General features: G+C 38.8%; 1 protein-coding gene across 3 annotated transcripts in view; it reads right to left on the bottom strand.

Annotated features, from left to right (window-relative positions):
- SHOC2 (SHOC2 leucine rich repeat scaffold protein) overlaps window positions 1-21438 on the bottom strand; it is a 71955-nt gene that overhangs the window by 20971 nt on the left and 29546 nt on the right. For all 3 annotated transcript variants that reach the window (XM_067300236.1, XM_067300237.1, XM_067300238.1), the window contains exon 3: window positions 5720-5857. In XM_067300236.1, coding sequence (XP_067156337.1) covers window positions 5720-5857 — 138 coding nt within the window. The remainder of the gene's footprint in view (window positions 1-5719; window positions 5858-21438) is intronic.

Here is a 21438-nt window from a genome sequence, read left to right as displayed (position 1 = left end):
TAGATTTATTTATTAAGACAATAAAGGAAAATTATAATTAGCTTGCATTTCAAAACTGAAAATGATACAAAAATCATACAAAACACTGCACGTTGCAACGGAGTCAAAAGCAACAGTTGGGACTTTTATTTCAGATTTTCAATTAAATCATTATGTTTTACTCAATCATTAAATTTTACTCAATTCATATTTCCTAACCCAAAGCAACTGAAATTTATTTCATTGTATTTTTCATTGGTAGTCATATTTTTCTTTTGAATGGAATATTAAAATTTTTTTGTGAAATTAAAGATTTATATCAATATAATTCACCAAAGAACAATTTACAACTAATTGGCAATGAAGAAAAATGTTAAATATTTCTTACGTGATAGATGTGTGTAATTTTTAAGTCTGCCCAGCTATACAGAGAAAGCATATAAAAGTATATAATAGGTGAACATACATGTCTAATTTTTTAGCTAACTAAGGAAAGTGAGACCAATTGCACTCAGACCACAGATCTATCTAGCCAAATACCTTTTCTCTGGAAAAAATGCCCAGCAGCAGATGCCAAGAGAAGAATCTAAGAAGAGGGAAAGCACACCATGAAACTTCCCCAAGAGTCTGAGGAGCATTCAACAGTACGTGGCTCAAGGACTTCCTAAATTTAGCAGCAACAGATACACTTTTCTTCTGCAAAATTGTCAAGTTGCCCTGTGAGCCCGGGGACTTTTATCATCTACAGCAACCTGCGTGAACCCTGACACACAAGCATTACCTTCCCACTGCAAGGAGTACATCCTGCTCTTAACTGTTTTGAGGTTGACACCTTGCGGCTTTGCTTCATAGCCACCAGTTCTGCCATTAGACGAGACAGTGAAGAGTCACTTCCCATTTACCTTCTCCCTGTTACTCATGATTTTCTAGACAATTTCACTGCTATATATTTAACCAAATATAGAAGTGAAACCAAGAACCAGAAGCTTCATTCTGTTTATGAGAATACAGTGAGCACTAGCAAAGGCTTATAATAACACAAAATGTCAACGGTCAAGAGTCTCTAGACTAAGAGAGTGAGAGCTACTGCTTTCCAGGAGGTAAAGAAAAGGTAGAGTGTCTTGTGATTGACAAATTATAGCAGAATCTAATACAAAACATGTCATTAACAGCACAGTCCAAGAACAGCACTCTACGTAGAGCACCAAACACTGACCAGAGCTCTCATCATGAGTCTACGGAGATGGACTTGGTCCTGCAAAGTGCTGCACCCTCGTAGACCCTGACTGATCAAAGATGTGGTCATGTGCTTCAATTTTAAGAACAGGAATAGTGCCATCAAAATTGGAGCAGAAGCCTATATGCTGGGCTCCGTCAGAGCAACCAGCAACTAGAAACATCAAACCCATCAGTTGTGGACAGCCAGAGCAGCACCCCTAAGCCTCGAAGACACTCTGCTGCTTTCACAGAGACCAGCACACTCGTCACAACTTTCAGAACAAAAATTCTCCCGGAGTTAGTCCCTTACAGATGCATTTGTTAAGCCTGGTATACTTAAAAAGCCATTTTTAAGCGCTTCCCCTTCTCTACAGAAAGATCTTTACTAATATTCTAAGGACTCAAAGCTTTTGACCGCAATTGGTATAATCTGAGCTGTATCAGTTGCATATTCCTATCTCAGTTCACAATGCTTATCACCTGTTTTTCATAAAAGCACGACAGCGATCTGGGAGGTAAGCACTGAGGTTAAAGCTGTTAGAAGCACAGTTTGCAGCACGGTTTCAGCCAGCAAAAACGACAAAGCCTCGCCGTGTAACGTTCGCTTCATGCAAGTGTTCAGCTTGGAGCTCGTCTGTCCCAGCCAAGGGCAGGGATTCCCGGCTCTGAATAGTCTTCTGATTTTCCTAACCATCTTTTAGGAACGAAGCCATGTCAGACACTGAAAAGTGTGTCCAGTGATGGAATTGTTTGTGCTTTTAAAGCGTCATTTTGGAGCATTTACAGCTGAATTTTTCCTACTAAAATGTCTGTTGCTTTAAATGTTCATGAATATGCCACATTTGACTATAATCAGACTGCATGAAAATTACAAAATAGATGAAGAATCTTATTTTTTTAATGTTGTAATTTTGTTTCTCTTGAATTTCTTTCTCAAATAACTGGTTTTGTATTTTTAAATAAGAAATTACAAGCACATTTATCCAGAATGCTAAAATTAATTAAATTTTCAAAGAGAGAGCACTCACAATGTGGTATTTGCAGAACAATATTTTTAAACTGGCTTGTAATCCAATGGGCTAGCTAACAGAAATGCTTTACTCCACCCAAAACTTGCTTTCTCTCCGTCTCAAAATTCCAAGTATTAATTTTAATATAAATGGTGTGTTATTTACCTCCGTTTAAGTATCTTTTGGATATCCCCTCTTATTAGTGTGCCAGCTAGGCATACAGAGATAAGACATTGTTTAAATAAAAGCAGTTCATAATTTCCTCCCTGCACCCCCCCGCCCAAAAAAAAGCCGGGGCGGGGGGGATCTGCAACTAAAACACTGAGATCCCACTTTGATTTTGATTCTGGACTTGAGGCTCTAGGAGTGTGCTAAGCCGTTCCACAAAGCTCATTTTTCTTGCAGGAAGTGATCTAATATACAAAGTACTTGCAATTTTCAATCAACAGAAATACAGATATGAATGTATTAAGCCAATATCTGTAAAGCAAGACATTAGGTCACTTCCTGACAACTAATATCTAAAATTGACATTAGTTACTGTATGAAAGAGTGTGCTTATAAAGTATTAATTGCAACAAGAACTTTAGATTTGTGCAGAGTGGATATATTGGCTCTGCTAGCTCTGCAATCGCTGCGGATGCCTAATCCTGTCCCTAGCACTCCCCGCATGTCGCTCCCAACATCCTTTCCCTACAGCTCCTCTGCATTTCAGTACTGGATGAGCAGTTAGAAAACAAGCCTCTTTTTCCTTTTTTTTTTTTTTTTTTTTTTTAAGCAATCTTACAGCAGGTCCAGCAATCTCTGTGGTTAGATAGTCCAGCAGCAAATTTAAGCAGCACTTCACCTGTTTTTCTGGGGGTTTTTTGCTCTGGGATTTATTTTTTTGCAGGCCGGGGGGAGGACGTAGGGCAGGCAGGGGGGTGGCTGCTTCGCCAAGCGGCTGGGCAGAGCAGCCCTCGCCATCAGGGGGGCTTGGCTGGGGGAGGAGGGGATTGATCCAGCAGTAATGGAAAGTCTTTTCCATAACGGGAGGCTCGTAGTACATTAAATATTTATAATGAGCAAATGCGTTTGGTCCCTCTTGTACCCAGTCTGTGACCCCCCCCCGCATTCGACTAAACTGGGGAAACATTAACAGCGCTTGAACCTCAAAAGCGTGCTGGAGCCTGGCAGGGCTCGTGAGGCCAAGCAGCGGGGGACGGTCCACGGACAGACGGACAGAGACGCTCAAGAGAGGAAAGCTCGGGAGCTGGAGAGGCCCCTCGGCACCTCGGCACGGCTACAACGGCTTAGGAAGGGCGCAGGCCGGCCTCTGCTCCCGGGGCCACATGCGATTTACCCCGGGTGTTTTTCTCGGTACTAAAAGTCTCTGGCTGAACAATCCTAACCACAGAGTAAGCTGTAATCTAAAAATCAAGCCACAACTTGCTTTAATGTTGAACCAAAACTGTGATGACTAAGAAATAAAGCCAATGTTGCTGAACTGGCTACGGCTGCCTTTTTTGTAACATGCATAAATGTAGGTTGATCATTATCATTTAAACTGGAGTTTAAATTTTTCCCCTTAAGTATTCAATTCTGGCTGCTTCTGAACTATATTTTATGTGGCACAAATACTGACTTCTGGTTTTAAGTTTTTACTTTAAACAAAAATACTCATGTTGGTCAATACAAAGAACAGATGTTTTCCAGCGGTGCAAAAACTTAGCATAAAGCATAAAAACTTAGCAAAAACAAGCATAAAGTTAACGATAGGATAGTACACTGTTGTCTCGTTATTATTATTTGTCTGCCTTTGATAGTTTGTTCAGCTATAAAGCATTGATGTTCTGCTCAGATAAGCAAAGCAAAGAGATAGCTATATACATTTAAAAATAAGTAACTTCAAAACATTATGAAAATGCCTTAAAAAATGCAATGGGAAAACAAAATAGCAAAAATTTGCAGAAATCCAGTCTCTCCGGGTACAAACATGACTCACCATAAACAACCTAAAGTTACAATAAATTAAAAAAAAAATAAAAGAAAAGAAATAGATGACTCAAACCATTTTGACTGCATTCTCAGTAATTTCCTATCTCAAACGACTTAACTGGCTAAGTAACTATTGTGCAATCGTCTATCCAAAGACCTTTTTCTGTAAGCACTCTCACAGCATATTATAAGTAAGATTTTTGTGTTCCTCTGAGAAGCTTAATGACTGCCAGTCCTTAGATATCTCAATAAATTATACTAATATTCTGTGCAAGAAACAACAATAGCGGTCTACTAACTCTGACGAAGAATATCATCAACTTATCAGAAATTTTTTTCCATAAGAAGTAGTTCATCCAGAGAACCAGCTCCCTAAATATGACATGTACAGCATGTGTAGACTTTATTTAAAAACAGCTTTCATTAAGATTGACAAAAAATAGCTACAAAAATAAGGCTGTACTTATGAATGGTGTAAGTTAAATGCAAATTCCAGATGGAAAGAGATCTTCAGAGTTTAAAAATATCATCAATCCAGGAAGGAAATTTAGCTACAGTGTATACTTCATCAGTGTAAACTCTGTTCAGGTCAAACTTTCTAAATAAAAAGCTACAGTAACTCCACAGTCAACAATTTACTGCTAAAAGAAAAGCAGAAGTGTTATTAAGTGCTTCCTCACTCTTCTGCTCATTCACTTCTTCACTATGCTTTAAAGTATATTAATGAAAAGTTTAATAATAAGTATTGTCCAAGTGGTAACATTTTGTTTCCCATAAATGTTTTGGGCACGAATAAGAGCTTAAAATCATTATTGCCTTGTTTTTTGTCTCTCTAAATACATAGCATGCATCTTTTTCTGCTATCTGTTCAAAACGAATTTAATTAAACAGGAAAGTCATCTTTTGTTGTCTCATCCTATATGAGATTCTGAAACCAGCTAAGAAAAGATATGTTTATTTCAGTCTATCATTCCTAAACTAAGTTGGAGAACCCTGTATTTTACCGCGTTAGAGCGTGATAACTTTGCGGACTCTGAAGAAAGTTTTCAAATAGTTCTGCTAAAGAGCGTAAAACAAAGAATTCATTTAAAATGTTTATCCTCTTAGTCTTCTCTGTTTTCCTCTAGCTAAAGATGAGAGTTAAAAATATCTGCCAAAGTATTAACTAATAGCCTTTAGCCTTTATAAAAGACCAGTTTCACTACAGAGTGGATAGACAAGCTGCAGATATTTATATATAATCACAGAACAGCTTAAATCAGAGTCAGAAGTGATGGATTTTCTTGTAACTCCTATGCACAGACAATGCCACAGTCCCCATCACAGCTAGACTTAATAACAGAATTCGGAAATCTGGAAGCTACATTTAAAGCAGCACACGCACACCTTGCTTTTGATCTCAAGCGTGAAGCTGCCCTGAGCAGAACACCATTCATTCTACAGTCACCAACCAAATACTCATCCTTAAATTTGTTCCTCTTACTGAGCGTACTGAAATAGTGATTTATTTTCCCCTTCCCGACCTCCTTACATACCTATGGTTTCCGGCAGGTCCAAGAGCTCATTGTGCTGCAAGTCAAGGTTGGTGATCTGCGTGCAACTTCCAATCTCTTCTGGAAGATGTTCAAGCTGATTGTGCGCTACATCCAGCGTTATGAGGTTACACAACTCACCTAAGAGCACACAAGAAAGTTAAAACATCACATTCTTTATTTTAATGAACAGTTGTATTCACACAGAGATAAACTAACTTCCACATAGGGATCAATACAGTTAGCAATAATCTGAAAAAAAACCTGCTACCATAAAATCATAGATACAAAATAAGGCATTACAGGATCATAATTTTATCAGTCAGATCTAAAACCTGAACAACAATTTTTAAAAGCTCAGATAGAGCTTTATAGATTCTCTGAAGAAATCTCACTTATCTATTTACTGATTTTCTTTTGACAGTTTAAGGTGTGAAACACGAAGAGTAAAAAAGAAACTACACCTCATACTTGTTTCAGGTTGACCAGAAGTTTAAAACATCATGGAGTAAGTGGTTTGTACTGAATTTGGAGAAATTCAGATCTCTTTTTATAGCATGAATTACTTTCAGGCACACAATCGACAGTTAAGAGACATCAAAATTATTTTTCTGACAACCTAGAAAACTCCCCCAAAGTCCCGAGTGCTATTTTTAATCATTACACACACGGCAATTTATAATAACTAAACTCTAAACCTATTTCTATATATTATTATACTTTAAATATGCAAGCACAGTTAAAGCTAATAGAAGTTTGAAATAAAAGGCTTAAAAAAAAAAAAAAAAAAAAAAAAAAAAGACTGGACTTGCTTAGATTTTAAAGCTACTTTACACTAAACATTTTCATTCCTGAACTTTATGCATGAGTTTAAAAGTAGAACTAGGCACAACTTGCTACCTACTCTAGTTCCACTGATTTAATGACAAACGTACTGCATTCAAAGCAGCAGTTTGTTGGGTTTGTTACTTTAAAAAAAAAAAAAAAGAAGAAAAAGAAAACACCTAAACGTGTGTGTGCAGGTGCACGTACTCATGGGTGTATGCATTTGTATTCTTTGCTTCTCGTGGAGGTGAAATTAATGTGAGTTACTTTAATAGCTTCAACTCTATCCAGTAAAGATGAGGTCACTGCATTCGTGTAAAGCACATCACTCAGTGAGTAACAACTTCGGAAAAGCAGCATATTCCTGTTGAGGAGTGAATGTCTATTTTAAACCCCAACATTACATTTTTGACCCAACCCTTTAAGGATTTTCCCATAGACCTATAGAACTACGTTGGGCAAGTTCTGAAGCAGAGACTGCCTACCCATCAGATCAGCCGGTCATCACCGCTAGCACAAATCATGAGTTACTAAAAGGCAATGTATTTATGAACTCATACTCTGTATCTAAGTTGCAGATGGCCTATATCCACAATACTTACTCTGCATCTAAAAAATTATGAAAGTTCAGCAAAAAAACAAAACAAAAACAAAAACCCAACAGCTTCATTATTCTGCTTTTCATAGATTGTTTATATACAACTGATCTTATTTTCTGCATTTATTGACCCAAATCAGGATAGACTTTCCAGAAGATCTGCAGATGAAAACGTAAAGGTGGTGCTTGAGTAGCTGCTCCGTCACAATGAGCGCACTCCCCTCTCTTCAGTCAGAATTCAAGTCTAGTCTGGGCAATCCCAGAGCCGAGTCTCAATCATATTGGATCCAGCACTGCATAAGCCACATGTGCTGCAATTCCATTAACACGCAGAAGAAAGCAAATTAAGAGGTTGAGCAAGACACAATGTTCTGCGGTGGTAGGGTCTGTTTGCCCACTTGTTTCATGAATAACAAAACTGTAGAGAAGTGTAGAAGGCAATAGGAGGTGGAAGAAAAGCTAGAACAAGACTTTTAAATCCCCCCCCCTTTTTAAACAAGGAAACAAACCAAAAAATCCACAAATCTTTACAAAGATAATCCCATATTTTTTGCAGAACTTTAGGGCAGCAGTTTTCAATTCATGACTAAGTTCAGACCTGGCATTCTTCTTTTCATTTGTTTTCACTTCAGACCTAAACCAATGATGTCAAATTCAAAACACAGCATAAATTCCATTTCATCACGCTGATTTCTCTTTTATTTGACTTTTCCCACTCTACATCTGCTGAAGTTGAAGAGACACTTGGGTTTTTGCAGTAACATTTGCTGCACTTCCTTTTTGCACCTGCTGAAGACTCTGACAACAAGACATGTTTGCCACAAACATCTCAATATCTAATTCTGGAAGAAAAAAAATAGATGCCCAAGTTTGTTTAGCCAATTAAAGGCAAGCTAACATTTTGGTTTAATTTGTACAGCCATACCTAATAGAGCCATTGCTCATTACTCAAACATTGCTCACTAAAGAGACATGATAATGCTTGTGGTTTGACAGCATGTCACCAAAATGGTCCAAAGTGAAGTGAAACTTCATTTTAATACCCTTTTTCCCCTAAAGGCAGAAGGGGAGAAGGAGAAGAGGGGAGATGAACTGTTGTTGGCCCTGAAACTCTTCAGTATTTTCTTTGTTTTGGTCTCAACAATCCAAGTCAATGTGCAAGTCAACAAAAAGCACATAAGGTAAATTTGTCCTGTTGTTCTCTATGGCATAAGGAAAAAATCTTAAATCAGGTATGCTCCTCTTTCCAAGGTGAAAAACCTTATGTGATATGCGATAAAAGGCTTATCTCCACACACACACACACACACACACACACAAAGGAGCACAGAGGATAAGGCGGGGTGAACCCGAATACCCTGCCCTGGTTACTCCCAGGACTCTCCCAGGAGAGCCATGAGCCCCATGGTCCAGAGGTGAGACTCACCACAATGAGTAAACAGAAAGGCATCTTTCAGACTGATGGGTGTTACTACCTATGGGGCTTAGAGACTTACTATGGGATGCAGGGAAGAACATTTTGGGATTGACTTCTCATGGGATGTTTAGGGAAACCAAAGGCAGGGGAGCAGGGAAGAATCAAGGTGGTTTGGGGAGGAACAAGCATGGGAAGACAGAGCGATAAGGCAATAAAAGGGTCCAGTGCCATGTAAACAGATCACAGAATCATAGAGCAGTTGGGGTTGGAAGGCATCTCTGGAGATCCGGTCCAACCCCCTGCTCAAACAGGGCCACCTACAGCAGGTTGCCCAGGACCACAGGCTTTGAATATCTCCACGGATGGAGACTCCACAACCTCTCTGGGCAACTTGTTCCAGTGTTCAACCACTTTCACAGTAAGGAAGTGTTTTATTACGTTCAAGTGGAATTTCATGTGTTTCAGCTTGTGCCCATCACCTCTTGTCCTGCCACTGGGCACCACTAGGAAGACTCTGGCCCCATCCTCTTTACACCCTCCCCTCAGGTATTTATACACATTGATAAGATCCTCCCTGAACCTTCTCTTCTCCAGGCTAAACAGACCCAGCTCCCAGCCTTTCCTTGTATGAGAGATGCTCCAGTTTCTTAATCATCTCTGTGGCCCTTTGCTGGACTCGCTCCAGTAAATCCATGTCTCTCTTGCACCTAGATGCTGGTTGCTAAGTTTTTCCGGCCATGTCATGTGCCTGATCACTGCAGTCTGGCCTGTGTTCTCATTAAACCCCACTTCTAACCATTCTCCTGGGTGAGGGGCTCTGTTCCGTGTGCATGTGAGTACAAAGGTCTGAGGGCCAGCAACTGGAGTCAGATCATGGGTTGTAGGGGCCCATGTGTCCAGGGTAGCAGCAACTGAAACAAGTGAGGGTACATATGTCAGGGTGTGATCACATTATCAAGCCGAACCTGCCAGCAAGTAGGTTAAGTGACTTGGGAGCCACGTATCAAACTGGCCATAAGTCTAGGCCAGATCCATGTGTGTCTGAGTGAGACAACTGGAGGAGCTGGCTGCTGGAGGGGCCAGGAGGTCCGGGCCAACTACTGGAGAGACTGGAAGGCCTGAAGCTCAACTGAGACGTGTGTGTGCGCACATGTGCACGAGATTTTTTTTTTTGGGAGGGGGGGGGGGTGGTACATGTGCCTGTGTCCATGTCTGTGAGCAAGGGGGTCTGTGCCAGGAGCTGGAGTGGGGCTGCGGGCCTCAGGGGTCATATGTCCAGATATCAGCAGCTGGGGAGACCAAGGATGCAGGGCCAGTTACTGCACAGACTGCGATTCTGTCTGTGTTGATCTGTGTGCCCAGCTGTGCATGCACTGCATACGTGAGTTTGTGAGAGTACCTATCGGGAGTACCTGCGCAGCCTCGCCACCGGTTGGACCTGCGGAGCTGCGGCAGCCTCACCTCTACCAGGCTGCCAGATTCAGCAGCCCCTAACAAAAAACACTGCAGTTAATGCAACCAAAAATATGGAAAGCGTTCCACTACCCCAGACGATAATCACTTAATGCACTGAAAGCAGGCTGTTGTCAGGTCAGCGGTTAAAGAACACGGACTGCTCTTTCAATGGCCAACTGACAGCAGTAATTCACCCGATGAATGGATACACTGTCCGCTGCCCTGCTGCACAACAGCGGTTCTTTCAAAAACGATGCCAGGATAAACACATGGCATAAACAATCGATACAACAAATAATGAGCTGCAAGAACAAAGAGGCCAAACTTGAGGCCAAACATCTTGCCATCTGCACAGAGTTGTTCCTAGGACCAGATATAAAGACAACTTGTTTCAGCGATGAAAAATGTCCCTCTCGCCTGAATGGTGGCCACTGTGCTGAAGAAAAAGCTTCTCAAAAAGGTGAAAATAAGTTTCACCAAGACTGCAGTCTTGCATTTTTTGCTCAGCCAGGGTAAGAAGCATATGTCAAAAATCAGTATGAAAGTTTTCCTAAAAAAAACGATTTACACAGTCATGAGAAGAAAAAAGGCTGATGAACGATGAACTCATGATATTCATATTAAAAGAATCAAAACTTGCTGACTCTTTTCTAGTGTACTACACTGACAAACTTTGCTGAAATATGTTTGTATCTTAACCAACTTAACAGAAAGATGCTATCTAGAAATGTGCTGCCCCAGCTTGAAATAAGCTTTACCAAGAAAACGGTTTACTAACAAAAAACACGCTCCCCTTACCACATAGGCAATTCCAGAATCACTCTCCCAAAAGACTGTTCAAACACCAGCAATCGCTGAGCAATTCAAGCAGTAATTTCGGGAAATACTAATCACAGGTAAAATGAACTTACTCTTTCAGCCCCAAATAATGGACAAAATATACGAATCTTAAGCTAACAGTAGTGAATAAAGGATTCGCTGGACTATTCCAGCTGCATGGAAGAGAGGAGCATCCTCAGGACAAGTACAATATAAACTAGGAAGTTTCTGGGTTTTGAAGGTTATTTTTAATAATATCTTTCACTGTAATTGACGGGGGGGAGCTATTGAAGCTTAAGGTATGTCAAGAAAGCAGACAAAAATTTATGCACTACCTGGTTTGACAGGAAAAGAGGTTAAAATAAAAGTAATGCCCACATGAAATACACAAAACAATTTCTCTATAAGTAAAATAATCTTCACAAAAAGCTTAATTAAGTCTACTATGTAGTGTTTAAAAACTTGTATCTTAAAACATTTTAAAAGGTAAAAAATTTTAGATAATTATATGTATTTTTCATAGAAAGTGATTTCTAGAAGATTCCCAATGACCTTCCAATTAAAAACAGCCTGAAGTATACATCTAACAATGTCCTTAAAATGAATTACAGATTTTTTTTTTAATAAAAACAATCATCTCGATGTTCTTCTCATACACACCAAGATTAAATGTTATAGTAGGATAAAGCTAAATATACATGCTGAAAAACACAGCATTATGAAGAGACTAATATTTTCTCCACAGTGAGGCAGAATTACAGTCCCATTACATAGCTAACCTCAAAAGCCTGGTGGGACAAGAGGACCAAGTTACGTGCCCTGACTTCTAAAATTGTGAAAATTATTCCTGTCCATTTAAAAAACAAGATACAGGTTTGTTAAATACATAAATATATAAGCACACATAAGTTAAGAGTAATGTAGGGAAAGAGTATGTGCCAATGTCAAATAGGCTTCTGTGACTCCTACCATCAACTCACTCAGCGGGTAACATCTTGGATAGCAAACACAATTTGTAATATAACCTGTTTTCCCCTGGATTAAATGCATGCCTGCGCCTGCTTAAGCAGATTGAATATTGTGAAATACTTTACAACGTGATAAACCCTGGGCCAGATGACACAGCAAGAGGATAAAGACTCTTACTGGAAAGTATAAGGAAGAGGAGAGCGCAGGTACTGGTGGCACCTCACTGGGGTGTCAGAACACTACTTGTAAGTTAATTTTTTTCTAAAGAAAAATTATCTAAAATTAGCAATGCTAGCAACAAATTACAAGTATTTCCCACAACTCTGGTAGTAATTATTCTCTCACTAGATTATCTGCTAACAAAATAAGGTAAAAGAATTTTCAGTCTGTCCAAAGAACTGTTTCAGGTAAGTGTCCCGATTTTAGAAAAAATTTAAAACAATTCTACAATTTCAGAACAAAATAACCTTTTCCCTCTCAATCAGATCTGAGTACATCATTGAGAGGTACTCATGCCATTGAGACAGGATGAACTTTTTGCTGCTTATTACCAACTGCGCAAACAAATGATTAAGAAATAAGAGCTATTTTGAATTATCACTACACAAATACAACTTATGCAGAAAAGTTACTGAGTAAAGGAATATAATTTTTATATGGTCACAAATGATTTAGCTTTCTTTACCAAAGTTAAAATATTCATATAAATAGGCATTAAGTGCAGTAAAATATTTAAAACTTGCACAACTTACAGCAGGATCTAGTTATGGGAAGCACTCAAAAAGCAGTGAAGCTAAGTTCAACAAAAAGAAAAAACTAAAAATCTGGTTTAAGACAAACTTGCACAAGACATACAAAAGCAGAAGACTTTTTGTTACTTTCAGTTATAAACAAATAAAATTAAAAAAATAAAATTAAAAACATGTTGAAGCAACACTTTAAAATCTGAAAAGAAACAGTCTTAGCAAGCGCTCAAGACAAGATTTGAGATGGGCAGTAGAATAAACTGACAGAAACCTCAAAGATCAGCAAGGACAAATGCAAAGTCTTGTACCCAGGATGGTGTAACCACGTAAAACAGTATAACCTGGGGACCAGCTAGCGAAGGAACAGTTCTGCAGGTAAGGACCTGGGGGTCCTGGTGGAGTTGAACCTGGGGCCGCATCTTGGCTCCTGTCCATGTTGAACGTGAGTCAACAGCGTGCTCTCGCAATGACCAAGACTAACCACATACTGGGCTCCATTAGCAAGAGCAGGCTGAAGGAAGTGATCATTCTCCTCTGTTTTGCACTTGTAAAAGTATTCAAACAGTTAAAATAACTGTACAACTGATATTAAAAAAAGCTCAAACGCTGGACTTGTTACAAGCTGTCAGTATTCATTGGAATTACATTTGGGGCACCATCCCAATTAGCTTTGCAAGTAGATCAAAAAGGCAGGACTACTTAGTCATTATCCTAAAGCCAGCCTGCAGAAAATGCAATCAGAGGAGGAATTTGACTAGCTGACAAGACACAAAACTGAATCCCCACTTGAGCTTTCACAGGAATTAGATCCCAGACATCAAAACTGCAGCTGCCCAAAGTCAGGCTCTTGCTGCAACTCAAGAAAGCAACCAGAACCAGATCCAATATGGAGTCATTTTCTCTAATTTCTAGGGAACAGCACATACCTATCAATGCCTGTATTTATTATGCTTCTGTTCCTGATTTTAGGCTTTAATCACATTAGAATGCAAATACACAAAAATACTGTAAACCTTTGTGTTTGCAGATACTGGTGTGACAACCAAGTCCAAGAGACAACTTGGTTTCTTCCAAACTGCTGAAACAGAAAGGGTTCTCAGATACAAAAAATATACTTAAATAAATTTCTCTGTATCATCAGGTCTGCTAGAACAGAGGAAAATTAAATTCAGAGTATCACTAAGAAGCTCCACAACTAAAAAGTCATTGAATAAGGAGGCAGTACATTCAGGATGGAGTGAGTAGACATGCACTAACGCAGCTGCACGCATCTGGTTTGCTGTTTCCACTACTGAAAACCAAACAGGTGCAAGTGTTATGAAAAAGAGTTTCAAAGTAGCACAGAAACCACAAATGATCTAAATATTGGGTAGATGGGGGAAGGGAAGAACAGAAGAAAGTCTTAGAGACATTCCAAGTCTGGTGTAGGCAGATTCCCTGAATTACAATCTAAAAATATTTCCCTTGCAGAACAGCCCTGACCAGATTCTCCATAGAATAAGAGTTGCATTCACAGACAGAAAACACAATATTTGGAGTCTTTAGAAACTTACAGAAACTATGCGAATGCAATTTCAACCGTGTTGACAATCTATTCTTGATCTGTGTGTTACAACAAAAAGAAAAACTTGTATTTGTCTTTGTAAAGAAAATATTGTCAAATTGTTTGTGCAAAACAATTCCTTCACCACAATATGGAAGAATGCAACAAAAACCTAGATGTAAGAAATGCAAAAGGTTAGCTGAAGTAACAGACTGCAAATTGAAGCATTTGCTTGGCCTCGTTCCAAGACAGTTCCTCTGGCTTTCCTTGTTCTCGTGCTCACCGTCTGACTCACCGTAGCTTTCACATTCTTCCATTCTAATCTTCAACTTTCTGATCTCAGTGGAACGGACAAGTTACCAGATACGGTGATGAAGCTGGAGCCCACCTTGTGAATTAATTGCCACAGTTATCCTTGGAGTTTGTCTTTTGGCAAAGCTTCCACATAGGGATCTTTCCATTAACGTTGTCCTTCATCGATGCTACCACAGATTCAACACCCAATTGAACGGGTAAGTTCTGCTTTTGCAGTTTGTATGTATACATACTTGACACGCGCATAGCAACGACCTAGGAGAAAGGGCTGAGCAGCAATAGAAGTCCTCTGCTGACTGATACTAAACTTTGCATGACAGTAAGCACTAGGGCAGAGTGAAAACTGCAGAACTTTACAAGACTAAGTGCCTGGGTGACAGAATGATGGATGAAATTCAATGCAGATAATGTAAAGCAATGACTGTGGGGGACTAGGGACAACCCAAATCTAGCTTCACATAAGAAGTGATGTGCTCCAAACCACCCCTTAACACTCAGAAGCAAGACTTGGAGGGAAGATTTAAAAATCGTGAACACCACAGAGATAAGGATGACTGCTGACCATCTCTTTGAATGTGAGAGCTAGGGGCCATTAAATGAAGCTATCAAGAGCCACCCTTAAGGCAAATCTGTGGAGTTTGCCAAGCATGCGAATAGTTTATATGAGTTTAAAAGGAAAAAACAGGCAAGTACTTGGAAGAGAAGTCTACTAAATAGACAAGCTGCACCAGACTCAGCAAATCGCTGAACTGAAAATAGCTGGGATCTGGGAAAAGACTCTGGGCAAGCCTCATATACACTTACCCTGTTTTTACAGACATTTGCTTAGGCTACTGCTGGAAGCAGGCTACTTGGCAAGAGGCACTCCTGGTCTGCAAATGCATGGCCATTGTAATGTAGGATGCAAGAAAGACTAGACAAGAGAATAGTTTTGCCATCAAGAAACTTGCATAAACTAATTCTGACCACTAAACACAAAAATGTAACAAAAATTGCTTCAGGATGGTGGGGGTGAGTTGATGCTATCAGGACTCCAATAACTTGCACGGGATTTTGTGGAACAAGAGATGGGAAAGCAGCAGGAAAGAAGAAGAGAGATTCTGAAAATGAAACATGGTGCATTTTCAATGGCTTTCTGCAGACAGTAAATCATTCTTCATCAGACCAGTTGCAGTGCATTTTACACGCTTTGATACAACATAAGCAATCCTAACTGAGATTTCACAAGTGAATTAAAGCAAGCCTAGCTGATTTAACAGCTCAGTGCTGGCAGGGGGAAAGAGGCCCTGCTTTCCTTCCTCATTCCAGTCCAATCCATGCTGTCCCACTGTTCCTCTTATAGCAGTTCTGGTCTTACCTGAAACCTCACTGAATTCAACTCACTAAATTAATAGAAAATAAAAGCAGCAAAAACACGCATAGTTTTCTGCCAGTTTAGTGAGATAAATCAGCTCACCAAGGAACAATTCGGATGAAGGAGGCAGGAGGACTGAGCAGCTGGGAAGTTAGGAGGAAGGGAGTGGATACTGCCCCTTACAGCATCATGAAGCTGTTACACAGCAGCACAGCCATTTCACGAAAACTTCTCCTAATTCAGCTATTCTTGAAATGAGCTTTTGGCTAAACATGCAAAAAAGAATGGATAAAAAAAAACCTCTGACTATGTTTTCAGTTAAATGCATTCTTAAATGTATTCTTAATCAAACGAGTCTATTTATATCTGAAATTACAACAACGCACATCAAAACCTCAGCTTACTATGCAGTCTATTAAATTCATTTCAATCACATTAAAAACATATAAGCAATATATATGTTACTGGAAAAGTGTTAAGGAAGGTGCAATAAATGACTGGTAGCAATGACCTGCTAAGTGCCCAGAGCCTGAACCCACTGAGCTACTAAGGGACTACTGTCTTCCAAAGTACAGAAACATTTTCATTTTTGGTTTATTGAGCAAGTTCAGTTCAGTAAATGGTTATTTAAAGTTAAGAAACCTTCTGAATGTTGAAAAGACAGGAAAGCTTATTGTCATCATCCTACCTATAGTAAAACAAACTAAACACAAGGGAATGAGATGTATTACATTCTGGAAAAAGGAAGAAAATCTTTAAAGGACACAACGACCAGAAGCAAACACACCATCTTACTAACTACAGATGATACTTCCTCTTCTTTAATAAAACTGTTTGTTTTAAATGCAAATCAACTGTTTCCCCCACACTGTACTCACCTCACTTAAGTTTGTGTCGTTTAACTACTAAAGGCAGTCTAAAAGCCAAAAGGGAACCAGACAAATACTAGGTTACTTTCTAACAGTTTAGTGCTGCGTGGGTTCACCTCTTCTAGATTTTCTTCAAGACAGTGTCACATACTGTGACAGTTCCAGTTTTTTTAAAGCAGTTTCCAGCAACACTTAAGATCTGATCAACTACATGTTTTGCAAACAACATTTTGTAAAATGTTTTACCCTCACTCAGGCTTTTAAGAAGTGTTTTAGAGTTAATCCCAGGCTTCCCTGAAAGGAATCTCTAACAAGTACTAATACTGTACGCTTGTGCAGCAGTAGATGTTCTAGATAAGTATTTCTAGAAATCTATTTTCAAATCACATGACCAGTAGTACAGTTTCTGCAAGACTTCTATCAAACAAGAAACAATACCACAGGATTGGAGAATACCAATTCAATGCTTAAGAAAGAAGAAGAAACAGTGGGAGCATCTGAACGCCCTTAGGTTCACCTGACCACTACACAAAGCAACACATTTTGCAGAATACAAAAGGCATGAATGTAAGTAGAAAACAGAGGCAAAACACAGGATTCCAAAAAAAGTAAACCAATAAAATATTAAATTAGTTCTGCACTATATGAACAAAGATATGAACAATATTGTACAAAAAAAATATAGTACAAAAATCTGGTTTATTCAGTCTAGTCCATTTAGACTCCACAAAGATGTCTGATGGAGCAGCATGTAGAAAATCACTAGAAAACTCAGATAGCAACTGCTACAAGAAGTCAAGACAGTTAAGGAATTGCCCACAAGTTGTTATGCAGATAACAGGACTGAAAGTAAAATACCAGATTGGTGGGAGTCACCCCTTCAGGATTCTTAAGGAATCCACCTCAAGACCAACCTTGTGCAGTATTTAGCAATGACTGTGTAAAGAAAGTGAGGGTCTTCCAGGAACTTGGAGGCACTGGAAGAAAGAGGTAACTGAACTAACAGACACCGCATGAAATTCAATAGCACAAAAAAGTAAAGCCGTACACTTGAAGTCTACATTTCTACTAAGATCTCAGGGCTGATCACTGGAGGAGAACAGAGAAGGCAAAGAATGCAGGTGTTTTAGAGGACCACAAGGGTATTTGTGCAACACCAGCGGGACCCAGCTATACGATCATCAGACTGCATCGATAGAGGTACCTCCAGCCCAAACAGGGAAACGCTCACCTGGAACAGCACATGCAAACTAGGCACGCACACTCACCAGGCAAAACACAAGATGATGTAGAAAATAGATGGTGACTGTAGGAATGGAGATTTTACACAAGACTAAATATTCCAGTCCAAGTAATGGCTAAGAGACGATATAATTGCTGTCTACAAATACAACGGGAGAGCAAATGCTAAGAACAGAGGAAAATCACTTTATCTAAGAGCAAAGCAACATCACTGGCACAAAAATAAACCGACCATAAACATACTGGATGTTGGAAGAAAGGTCTCAAGTATCAGAGCACTTAGACTCTGGGACCTACTTTCAGTTCCTTTGAATGAGAGCAGAAGGAAAATAAACTTTATTGACAACGCTGTAGACTAAAGGTTTTTAGAAAAATAATTATATGGGATGACTGCTTGCAAAGCACGTGACTTTCTTCTTAAGTCAGCAAGCTTCTAAAGTTTTTCTCGTGGAAAACCTTTTATAATTATACACGACTGATATTTTGCGTTCAGCAGGAGTGAAGGCCATCAGCAACTCTCTTGCAGCAGGATAAGAGCACTCATTAAACTTTCATTTCATCACACTCAAGCCCAGATCTTAAATGGTTGCTCCTTCTCGCTAAGGAGCGGCAGCAACATCCCACCTCTCAAGCTGAAGTTTCTCTTTTGTCCCAGGCAACTTTTTGTAGCCCGTCTGCTACCAAAAGACAAAGTAATGAAAACCAAGGTTTTTTAGCGCAGTTGCCTTCCTGAATAGCTAAATGAACAAGTCCTAGCTAATAGCTGGAAGACTTTTCCTCGCTGAACAAGTCAGTGGGTTACACAAGCTTTGAATTTTTGAAGATACGAACAGGCCCACCAGAGCTTCCCAACAGATACGTGAGCCTTGGGCCTCAGAACAATGGAGCACTTCTAAAAAAGAATCTGAAATGCTCCGCCTGATAGCGCTTTATAAAAGATAATGGCCTCATTTTACTTCCTGCTTTGCAGCAACAGAACTTTCTGTTATTTACCAGCTGATAATACAAGACTGTTTACTTTTAAGTTCAGCTTTGTATATAGTATTTAGGAACTGTATTATAAATGCAAAAAGGGATTTAAATCATTCTGACTTAAAAGACTTTTTTTTTTTTTTTTAAACCACGCGCATGCAAAACAGATAAAACAAATGTTTAAAGAAACTGACAAAAATTCCTTTGGAAAGTAAAAACTACATTTCTCAGCAGTTTCATTTCTCAGCTGCATTTCCAACTCAAACATTCCATTTTTGTACCAGAACGCTGTTACATGCAAGGGAGCAGAAATCAAGTACAAAAGTGAAACCATCTTGTCTGTTTTTATTATTTGAAGAAAAAGGTTTTCAAATATCTGTTTTGCATATTTTGGCAGGGTAAAATTACGTGTTACTTGAACTTAGAAATCCTTTAAATAAATTGATTTTTCAAGTCGATTCATTTGCAAGCAACCTAGTCAAAGAAATTCATTTTACATTTAAAAAGTGCTGTTAAACACAGCAAAACCCCTTTGAAATTCTTCAGAAGAGTGACAGTCTTTTTGCTTTGTGCTTGTAAAACGATTACCACAGGAGGTGCTGATCCATAACAAGAAATAAAGGCATTATCACAACACAAAAACAAATACAAATAACTAACTTTTGGATACAGGGACAAAAGTGAATCACTTACCGTTCTCAAGCTAGGGTTTAATAAAGAGCTGAGAATACTGCCAGTAAACAGGTCACAATAAGAATTAAAAAAAATGGAATATGAAAGATGGAAGCAATACATATATCTGCTATTTCTCCATTAAACAATTATACACAATTTCTTCCAAGACTATTGAGAACCAATACATATAGAAAATATGTATTTTAATGGAAACTTAACTGTAAGAATTCAATAAACAAATAGGTGAGAAACAAAGTTGCTCCATGAGATATAATGCTCCAAGGCAAATAATGTCTGCAGTATCAAACACACCAAAAAAAGGCTTTATAGGGCAACATTGAACACTGGACTGCAACATCTCACAAAAGTTTTTTCTTCACGCACTAGTATTAATTTGAATTTAGGCAGAACTATCCCCGGTTGAACTTCAGAGGCTGACTCTTTGCTAGATTATATTTAATAACTGAGTCACAAAACAGACCCAGGTAAAGTACTGACAATAACATGTGATGCAACTCAGCTGGCTGTATCGGTAAGCATTTTTTCCACACAGCTAGAATCAGAGAGGATGTTTTTTGTTGCAAATGCCAGCCCCATGGTTTCCAGAATGGTTTTCTGATCAGTGAAAGATTCAAAGAGACTGTTAGATTTAAACTGAAATGTCAAAATAATAGGTCAAGCTTACAATTCCTTAGTTCTCCCAGGGGAAATTCCCAGGATTGCCGAGATGCTAGTGCCAACTGGAAAATCATTTTTACCAGAAGGCATACCAAGTTAACTGTTTAATTCTTGCCTAGAGAAAAAATGTTTCTGTGGCTACGATAGAATATGTTACAAATATACCTGCAGGGAACCAGAGACTGAGACTAAGAATTGACAGTTTCATTACACATCTTCAGGGCCTGTCATCCTGCAGAAGCTGGCTGTGCAGGACATGGCTGGTAACTTGACTAGCAGTTTGAGAAGTCCCCAGCATTTCCTGCCATCAAGAACATGTTATCTTATATCTCTTATATATCAAGGTGCAGGAGAAAGAAGCCAGCACTGCTGGTATGAAAGATCAGTAAGGGATCCAAAGTGCATTTCCCAAACTTTGCAAAAATTATTGAATATAGGGACAAATTTCAGTGATGCTTAACCCAGCCATGCAAGAGTACATTAACAGGAAAAAGTCCCGTACCAGTTTTTAAAAATAGGACACAGGAATTATTACTAGCAGTGCAGCATGGTCTAAGCATCTTTTGCAAGGTTTTTTTCTACACTTAAAGCAGTTTCTTAAATGCATGAAGTTTCTCTTCCTCCTCCCCCTAAATGCACTAAGCTATGCTTTTATTTGAAAATCTGGAGATAGAAAAAAAGTTTGTGATATAATCTCCTTTTTATGAGGAACATAAATAGTACCGGAATATTGCATGAGAACAGTCTAATAAGGAGAAGTTTTCATGCATCAGAACCCACTAGATGCAACTTTGGAGATACACTATTTAAATCAATAAGCCACTTTTACACCATTTCACATTTATCCGTCAAAATTTTGTAACAGTTTTTGGAAAAAAATAGACATAATTTCTTAAGAAAAAATAAGAATCATCAACAACACATACAACTTTTGGTCACTTTATATTAAGATTCCACGTATTAACATAATATATTCATGACTTATAAAAGGTAGTTGCTTTCATGAATCATTAACCTACATTATCAACTGCTTTGGCTTCCAACAGCTTACTCACGACAATAGCATGTAGCTACCTATTCTGCCTTCTATTACCATGGTCATACCCCTCTGTACCATATTACTCATGCCCATAATGCGTTTATAACTTTTAATAATTTACAACAGTTCATAAATGATTCCTAAAGAAATCTTAAAATAAAATCTGACTCTGTATCTTTGTTCTTTAAAACTATTTGGTCTCTGAA

The sequence above is a fragment of the Apteryx mantelli genome, chromosome 7 (assembly GCF_036417845.1).
Source record: "Apteryx mantelli isolate bAptMan1 chromosome 7, bAptMan1.hap1, whole genome shotgun sequence".
Taxonomy (NCBI): domain Eukaryota; kingdom Metazoa; phylum Chordata; class Aves; order Apterygiformes; family Apterygidae; genus Apteryx; species Apteryx mantelli.
The sequence above is the reverse complement of the archived record's forward strand: the minus strand, read 5'-3'. Positions and strand labels throughout refer to the sequence as shown.